This window comes from Echinops telfairi, unplaced genomic scaffold (assembly GCF_000313985.2).
Source record: "Echinops telfairi isolate 266 unplaced genomic scaffold, ASM31398v2 ScPeMD7_1;HRSCAF=3_0, whole genome shotgun sequence".
NCBI lineage: Eukaryota > Metazoa > Chordata > Mammalia > Afrosoricida > Tenrecidae > Echinops > Echinops telfairi.
The window spans coordinates 40326621-40336284 of record NW_022103896.1 but is presented as its reverse complement, the minus strand read 5'-3'; the positions used below and the strand labels follow the sequence as shown (position 1 = coordinate 40336284).

The 9664-nt window shown below is 40.5% G+C and overlaps 2 protein-coding genes across 3 annotated transcripts in view; one reads left to right on the top strand and one right to left on the bottom strand.

Annotated features, from left to right (window-relative positions):
• STK3 (serine/threonine kinase 3) overlaps positions 1 to 9664 on the bottom strand; it is a 290300-nt gene that overhangs the window by 130383 nt on the left and 150253 nt on the right. The gene's annotated exons all lie outside the window — the stretch shown is intronic.
• Positions 197 to 622, top strand: LOC105979368 (nucleoside diphosphate kinase B-like). Its single transcript, XM_045286478.1, has one exon. The coding sequence runs from the start codon at positions 197 to 199 to the stop codon at positions 620 to 622; it is 426 nt and encodes a 141-aa protein (XP_045142413.1).

The following is a 9664-nucleotide window of genomic DNA, read 5'->3' as shown; positions in this document are numbered from 1 at the left end:
AATGGATATATGTATGGATTGTGGTAAGAGTTGTATGAGCCCCCAATAAAATGACTTAAAAAAAAAAGAATAAAAAGTGTAACAGAGACAATAAAAAAGGAAAAAAATATTTTTTAATTTCTTAAAAAGTACAATATATGCTCTGCTCCAGCTCCACGGATCCAGCCACCCGCGCCCCCACTACCTGACTTGCACCATGGCCAACAATGAGCGCACCTTCATCGCCGTCAAGCCAAAGGGCGTGCAGTACGGCCTGGTGGGCGACATCATCAAGCCCTTTGAGCAGAAGGGGTTCCATCTGGTGGCCATGAAGCTAGTTCAGGCCTCCAAGGGACACTTGAAGCAGCACTACATTGGCCCAAAAGACCGCCCCTTCTTCCCAGGGCTGGTGAAGGACATAAACTCGGGACCAATTGTGGCCGTGGTCTGGGAGGGACTGAATGTGGTGAAGACGGGCTGGGTGATGCTGGAAGAGACCAACCCAGTGGATTCTAAGGCAGGCACCATCCGAGGGGACTTCTGTATTCAAGTTGGCATGAACATCATTCGCAGCAGTGATTCGGTCAAGAGCACCGAGAAAGAAATCAGCCTCTGGTTTAAGCCGGAGGAATTGATGGACTAGAAGTTTTGTGGTTATGACTGGATCTATGAGTAAGAGGTGGACAAAGCAGTCCCATCCCCGTGGGCCCATTGGCACTGTGCCTGTCCTGTGAACAGTTCTTCTTCTGGGGTTGGGAGCAGTAGGATTGATGCCATGTCTCCTTCCAAAGCACACTGATCATAAAATAAAGTCTTTGGAGACCGGGGAGATAAAAAAAAGTACAATATACAAGGAGCACCCCTACACAACCACTTCTGCATATCAAATTCACAGCCAACCATAACCTAACCCTTAAATGTCTTTAATATCAACTGCTAATGCATGTCTCCTTGCAGGCCTGACCTCCCTGTCTATTACTCAGCATCGGGCCTGAGGGTGCTGGGGAATAGTCAGACCTGATTTGTCTTGAATTAACTAACCCAATGATATTCTTGGACTTAAGCTCATGAGCCATTCTAAAAGATGTTCTACATCATGATCTGTCCTTTGGTAATATTTACTATCCCTCTTTTCTTCTTTACATCTGCTAGTTTGAAAACAAACTTCTTTTATCTCAACCCATCCTTCAGATGTTCAGGCTTTGATTAGATATACCAATACACTTTATCTACCTATTTATAACAGTTGAAAGATTAAGTGATAGAGTTGACTAAATCAAGCTGGGGAAAACAGTTATATACTGGCACATGAGCAAGGAGGCATTGGTACAAGTATTCATAAGGTTGTAGCAATAGGTTATCCACCATTGATTCTTTTTAAAAGAGAATTGAGATTATCAAGAAGCAAAGAGGTGGAGGAGAATACCACCAGCAATGACAGAAGCAGCAGTTAGTTTAGAATGTGACTGCAGCCCATCAGTAATAGCCAATAAGAAGGAACAAATCAGGTAAGACAGAGCTATACAGACATACCTTGGAGACTTTACAAGTTCCGTTCCAGAACATGGCAATGAATCAACTATCATAATAAAGCAAGTCACATGATTTTTTATTTTCTCAGTTCATATAAAAGTGATATTTGATATTGAAGTTTGGTGATGAAACTAGTACATTCCAACTCATAGCAGCCTGTGTTCAACAGAACAAAGCACTGCCTGGTCCGGAGCCTGTTGTTGCAGCCACTCTGTCAGTCTGTCTCCTGAGGGGCTCCCCCACCCTTTTGATTTGTTGCTGCCTCTCTACTAAACATGATGTCCTCTTCCAGGGACTCATCTCTCCTGATAACATGTCCAAAGTATGTAAGACAAAGTCTTGCCATCCTTGCCTCTGAGGAGCACTCTGGCTGTACTTCTAAGACCGATTGCTTTGTCCTTTTATATTTTTAAAAAGCATTTTACTGGGGCTCGTACAGCTCTTATCACAATCCACACACACATCTACTATGTCAATCACACTTGTCCTTTTCAATCTTCTTTATTCAATGTCCAACTTTCATATGATTATTAGGTACATGAAAATACCCCAGCTAAGGTCAGACAAGCCTTAGTCCTCAAAGTAAACACCCTTGCTTTTCAACAACCCTTTTAAAAGGGTCTTGTGCAGCAGATTTACAAATACAATGCATTGTCTGATATCAGGACTGCTGCTCCCATGAGCATTAATTGCGGATCCAAACAAAAGGAACTCCATGACAACTTCAGTCTTTTCTCCATTTATCACGATATTACCGACGGCCAGTTGGGAGGATTTGGGTGTGGGGGGGTGTTAAATATTGATTTTTAGTCCATACTGAAGGTTGCAATCCTTGAGCAACTGATGGTCTCTTCTACAGTCAGCTCCTGAGCTGGTTTTATTTGCTGGTTTTGAGCTTCTCCATGATGTCCTTCCTACAGACGTAGTCAATTTGATTTCTGTGTACTCCACCTGGAGGAGTCCATGTGTATGGTTGCTTTTTGTGTTGTTGAAAAAAGGTATTTGCTATGAATAAGTCGTTAGTCTTTCAAAATTCTATTATGCGATCTCTAGCTTCATTTCTAGCACCAAGACCATATTTTCCAACTACTGTTCCTTCCTCTTTGTTTCCAACTTTTGCATTCCCATCGCCAATAACTAGCAATGCATCTTGATTGCATGTTTGACAAAGTTCTGACTGAAGTCGTTGGTAGAATTCTTCAATTTCGTCATCACTAGCTTTTGTGGTAGGTGCACAAATTTGATAATAGTTGGATTGACTGAATATCCTTGAAGGAAGACAGATATAATCCTATTATAGACAGCACTGTACTTCATGATTGAATCTGCAATGTTCTTTTTGACAAAGAATGCCACATCATTCCTCTTGTTTAATTCCCAACATAGTAAACCACGATTTTGATTCAGAATAGACGATACCAGCTATATTTATACCATACTGTAGTTTACTAAGTGTACAATAACCACCTACCCCTCCCCACCCCCAAAAAATCCAGTCATCAAGATGATTCCAACTCATGGTGACTCTAGTGAGTCAGAGTAGAACTGCTCCCTAGGGTTTCCAAGGCTGTAAATTGTTAGAGGTCCAGAAAGCCTCATCTTTCTCCTATGGAGCAGCTGGTGAGTTTGAACTACTGACCTTGCAGTTAGCAGCCCACCACATAAAATGTGCAATAACTTTATGAAAAAGCTGGAGATCTTGAGACAACAAAATGCGACAACAACACACAAAGTGAGCACATGGAAATAGGGCTCGGATTCATAGTGACCCTAGGTATAACAGAAGGAAACACCACGCAGTCCTGTCAGCCTCACAACTGTTCTTATATTTGAGCTCTCTGTCACCACTGCATCAATCCATCTCAAGGATCTTCATCTTTTTGAATGGCACGTTCCTTTGCCAGGGAACTGGTCTCTCCTGATTAACATGTTCAGAGGATGTGGGTGAGATGGATGTCTCCACCATCTTCTTCCTAAGGAGCATCTGGCTTTGCTGCCTTCATGCCAGACGTATTCATTCTTCTGACAGTCGCTGGTACTGTCAACAACCTTCATGCAAATGTACCACTTTCTTCCGTCTTGCTTGGGTTCGGTGCACCTGTTCTCAAACAGACAGCTTTGCTCTTGAACACTCTAAAGAGATCTTGTGCAGGCCGACCCAATGTAAAAAGACGGTGATAACTATGCACTGTCATGAGGGATATTTTTTAGAAGTTGGAAATAATGTTACATTGAAATGTTGGTTACATAAAAATCTTATTTAATGAGCTAATTATATTTTTAGAAAAGAACAAATGTTTTAAGTATGAAATAAAAATTCCTAGTATGTAAAATGGATTATTCTCTCAAATGAATTATGCTATAAAAGGGAGCCTTTTAAAAATTCATGTAAAAATGGAATGAAAAGATCATAGAATTTCCCCACCCTTTGCAGCATAGGAAAGGGTCATTGTAACATCTTAGCACATAGCTCTAAAAATGAAGCACTTATACTAATTTGTAGGAAAATTATTCTAAAACTCACAATACCTAGGTAATCCTCATGAAATAGATGGGGTTTTAAAATACAATACGATAACTGACTCCATTTCCACAGTGAAATCTTTGTCTGTTGAAAAGTGTGTGGAATTGGAAATGCTTGATTCTGACACAAGATTTTTAGTTCTTCCCATAATAAATTTTCATAACGTTTACCTCATTCAATCAGCTGCATGTCTGCTAGTATTTTGGAGAAATTTTGCTGTTTTGTTTCTTCATCTGTTTCTCAAAACCATAGGTATGTAATGGTGCATTATGCTTCTCAGGCTAAGTCTGATGTGAGGTCACTGATATCTTTGATATCTGTTTCAGGGTTTTCTGTGTTTAACTGAGGGTTTGTTTATTAACTTTCATATCAAGAGATGAAGTAATATAGTTCTTTGTTCAATCTCCAAATTTGAGTTTCTCATTTTAAAATGAGAAACTCTAAAGGAGAAAAGATACTCCCAGTAAGGTTTTCAAAACTTCAGGAATTATTGACGGTCTTTCTTTTTTAATTTTCCTGAGCTATTCTATACTTGTTTCATGTAAATCTGTGGCAAAGTTTTACAAAAAGTTTCCCTATACAATCCTAAAATCTAGGGGAAAATTGAGATGTAAAAAACTGTCGTATTTAATCATGCACTAATGAAAAGTCCTTTGTAATAATTCATTTTCATTTCATGCTATATTTTGTCATTTTATTATATTTATTTTCATCATGTCAATAAATAACACCACAGTAATTAACAATCAGCACTGATTATGAAAATACTAAAAAGCCCAAAGCATTTCCTTGGAATGAACAGTCAAAATTTTTGTTGGTTATTCTTCATCAACTGCTTATGTTTCCATTTCTGTAGTTATATTATATATAACAAATCCCTACATAAAGTTATAAATGTAAAGTTTTTATTTGTATTGGTTTCAAAGAAAGAATATGTGCTTAAATAATGAAATTCAACTATCAAATCTCACTTTTTTCCAATTCATAAAAACATCATGTGATGGCAAGGGAAAACTCACTGCCATCCAGTCGATGCTGCCTCATAGTGACCTTAGAAGACAAGATAAAACTGCTCCTGTGGGTTTCCCAGACTGTAATGCTTTGCAGGAGTAGAAAGCCCTGTCTTTCTCCCAAGGAATGGCTGGTAATTTTGAACTGCAGACCTTTCGGATCATAAATAACCCAGTAACCACTCCGCCACCATGCAGGGGAGGATGGGGGCAAATGGGGAGCTAACAGTAATGAGTATGAGAAGAAAATGTTCCGAAATTGATTATGGTGATGATTGTGCAACTCTTCTTAATAGATTGAACCACTAAATTGTATACATGAAGTATATGCCAATAAAACTGTTTATAAAATCATGTGTAACAAAATAATTAAACTATGTGCCCAACTTAAATATGTAAAAACAATGCTGTAAATTTAGTCTTGCGGTCGTAGCTTCCATCGCACAGGTTTCCGAGCACTAAACTTCTGCACAGGAGCCTTCCCTCTACCAGTGGCTAGGAGGAGGCGGCCTCAGGGCAGAGTGGGTTACAAGCTGGGCTGCTACTCCCACCAGCAACTCGACCCCATCAGCCCTGGCAGCACAGGGAGGCTTTCTGCTCCTACAAAGATTGACACCCTTGGAGAGCCTATAAAGGGATCAACTCAATGGCAGGGAGTACGAGTTAAGTGGCTACGAGTACAGGATGTTTACATATTAATCTTGGGTTGCATTCTGATTTCATAAAGTGATTGGGACTATTATTTTCTTTATTCTTTCTTGCTAACTTTTCTGCCCATTTCACTGTGTGAACGGGGCTAATAATCCAATGTGGTGAGGTGCTTAAGGATGACTGGAGTCCCAGCAGGACGTATGAACTTAAGCATCAGTACTAGCCCCGCAGTCAAATCTAACCTTATCCAGTCCCAGAAGAACAATCTAAAACATTAAGGTTTTTACATACAACATTCCTCTAGTTCTTTAATGCTTCCTCTCCCCTGCCACCTCTCAGGACACCAGTTCTATCTTAAAAATCTGGCTAGACCAGAGCATGCACACTGGGGGCAAGGTAGAACAGATAAGCGCTTTCAACACAGACTCCAGGGAAGATAAACCCCTTAGGACTAATAATGAGAGTAGCGATACCATGAGGGTAGTGGAAAGGTGGGGGGAGATGGGGAAGAAAGGGAGAACTGTACAGCAACCACCTCCAGAAGGATGAACAACAGAAATGTGGGTGAAGGGACTCAGCAGATGGTAAAAAATATGAAAATAAAAATAATTTATAAATGATCAAGGGTTCATGAGGGTGGAAGGCTGGGGGAGGGCAGGGAAGGGAGGAGAAAAAAGAGGAGCTGAAACCAAGGGCTCAAGCAGAAAGAAAATGTTTTGGAAATGATGATGGCAACATATGTACAAATGTGCTTGATACCCTTGATGTATGGATTGTGATAAGAGCTGTAAGAGTCCCCAATAAAATGATTTTTAAAACTAAATAAATAATAAAATACTGAAGTTTAGCCTTTGGTATAAAAATTGATTCATACAAAAACCTTTACTGGATACCCACTATGCGCCAAGCACTCTTTTAATGTTTGAGATACATTAGTAAACAAACCAAAAACAAATAAACAAGCTCACTACCATCAGAGTTCATTCCAACTCATAGCAACCCTGAAGGAGCTTTGGTGGAGTAATAGTTACGCACTGGGCTACCACCAGCAAAGTCAGCAGTTCAAAACCACCAGCTGCTCCATGAGAGAAATATGGGGCTTTGCCCTCACATAAAGAGCTACTTCTCGGAAACCCACAGAGGCAGTTCTACCCTGCCATACAGGGTCACTATGAGTAGCAAGCCAAAGAAACCAAAAATCCCTGCCTTCCTGGAGGTGACCCTAACAGGGCCAACTGATCATCTCTGTGCTTTGCACTAACAGTAATAAAACGGTATCCCTTCCTTAAAGAAGCTAATAATGGCAAAGAAGAAAATACATAATCCTCATGTAACTCGCCCTTGTAAAAAATGGTGTCAGTAGGGTGTCTGATATTTTCTAACTTTACATGAAGGGTAAGAAAACCATGCTCAACAAGCCAAGGCAGATTCTTATGAAGCAGAGGTCAGATATTAACCCCTCTCCAATTTTTTAAACCAATTCAATACCCACTGACCCTCTGATGGCATTCTTTACTTCTCTACTGTGTATGATAAGTTGTTTCAATAACCACACAGAACTCAAAATGGTACTAAAGATTATAGTTTATAAGGAAAGTAACAGGTTACAATTCAGGATCAGGAACAACTCAGGAAACAGTTCTTTGATCAAGAAATCTTCCCAGTTGTACCCATAAGTAGGCATTTCTTTGGTCCTTTGGCCCAGAAGGCAAGTGTTTTAAATGTTCTTAAGCTCTGCCAAATAAATGCCCAGAGGGAGCCTATTCAGCCAGTAAGTCTTGGTCTAAAGGCACTCAGCTCTCTTGCTCCATGGGTCAGGAGAACCACTGTATCAGCCTTCCTCTGTAGGCCAGGAAGCCCACTGCACTGTCTTCCATCAGTTCTTGGTTCTGTTGCCATAGTCTCTCTGCCACCACTTCTCTAGCCTACTCATTCAATTTCTGGTATTACAGCCCTCTGTCTCCTGGGTCTAGGAGGTTCTCAATGCAGGGGCCTTTGTTCAGAGGATATGCTCCAGGGCTAGCTCTTTGTTCCTGCTCATAGTGAAGTCTCCTTCTGCCTCTCTAGAATGGCTCGTCTTCAGCCTAACGGAATGACAAAGCGGCTTCATCACCCTTTAGGATTCCATGCACCCAAGTTGCATGTGGCATAGGAGGTTACGTGTTGGGCTGCTAACCATAAGGTCAGCAGTTGTATTCCACCAGCCCCTCTCCAGAAAAAAGATGAGGCTTTCTGTTCCCACAAGGGCAGCTCGACTCTATCCTATAGGGTTGGTATGCATTGGAATCAACTCAAGGTGGTTGAGTTTGTTTTTTTGGACCCCTGCAAGGATAATATGGATACTATTTGTATTATTAGCATGTTGTCCAATCCCCTTACTGGGCCATACATTCCTTATTTGCATAGCCTCACCCAATCTTTTCATGGGAGTTACAAGACCATTGCTATAAAAGGTATACAAAAGCAACCCATCATACCACAGGCATACAATGATAAAATACACGTCTATAAATGGTCGCAACAGGATATACCAAGTGCGATGGGAGGGAGTACAGAGGAAGGAATCTCGGCGGAAATGTCAGAGTTCTCACAAGTAATCACTAAGACTCCAATTCTCTCAGCCCATACCACTCAAATCCAGACATTATACCTTGAGACTAGGCAGCTCCAGATCCCCCGCCAAAAGAGCTCTATTTCTAACTTTATGCAAATATTTTCCAGACATTAACCAAGGTATTGACTATGTATTATATTTTCAATAGTAAATTTTTTAAAGAGAGAAAATGCAAATAACCCTTATGTTGTCCCTCCTTAGTAGCCAACAGAAAGGCTCTCTCAGGAGGGCAACTGAAACAATTAACTTCTATTAAATTTCTAGATTAGTTGGATGCCAATAATGCCTACCAACCATATCTCTATCTAGGTTGACAGTTTTAAAAGCCCATGCAAAAATTCCATTATATTTTGATTCCAGTTTCAACACATTTTTTATGCCCCCTGATAAAATAAAGACATTAAAAATCTCAATGCTCTTGAGTTAATTCCAACTCACAGCAACCGCAGGGTTTCCTAGGCTGTAATTTTGACAGAAGTAGACAGCCACACCTTTAACCCCACAGAGTGCCTTGTAGATTCAAACTGCCAACCTTTGGGTTAGTAGTTAAGTGCTTAACCACTACTATTGGCAGCAAGAGCTTAACCAGTAAGGCATCATGGCTCCTCATTATGACATTCTCTACTATTGATTAAATGCCTCCATCATGAGAAACACAGTATAGACCCTTTATTCATTATTTCTAAGGTCATCATGCCTCTCAAAATAAAACAACATTGCCATTGAGTTGACCCCAACTGATCGTGAGCCCACATGTTACAAGAACAAAACTACTCCATAGGGTTTCCTTGGCTGTTGTCATCAGGTATCACTAAGTCAGCCTCTGACTCATGGACATCCTATGCACAAGAGGACAAGCCTTTGTGATCCATAAGGTTTTGTGAGGTTTTTTAAAAATCGATTTAACCCTCCTTGACCCAGGGCCCTATGGGGGACAACATTGGAGAGTCAGTGTTGGGATTGGCCTGGTCTGACCCCATCACAGTGAGGCAAAACACTAAAGGCGTGAGGCAGAGCAACAGGGGTAGCAGAACAGGGAGCTCCTGAGGGAGTGCAAAGGATAGACTTTGGGGCCAGAGCATGTCACCCCATCGGACTCGACTGGAAGACACACCTAGAGGTCAAAAATCAAACCTTGATCTATTTACAAGTTTTTATTTTTATTTGTTTTTTAATTTATTTATTTTTTCTTGGTCATTGGTTTTCTTTGTTGTTGTCATCATTGTGTTCTCTTTTGTTGCTTTGTCTTGCTATACCTTGTTTTTTGGTGCATATTACTATCTCTGAATATCTATCTAGATAAGATAGGCTTGATGAACAGCCTGGAGGAGAAAACAACGGGACCGATAGTTC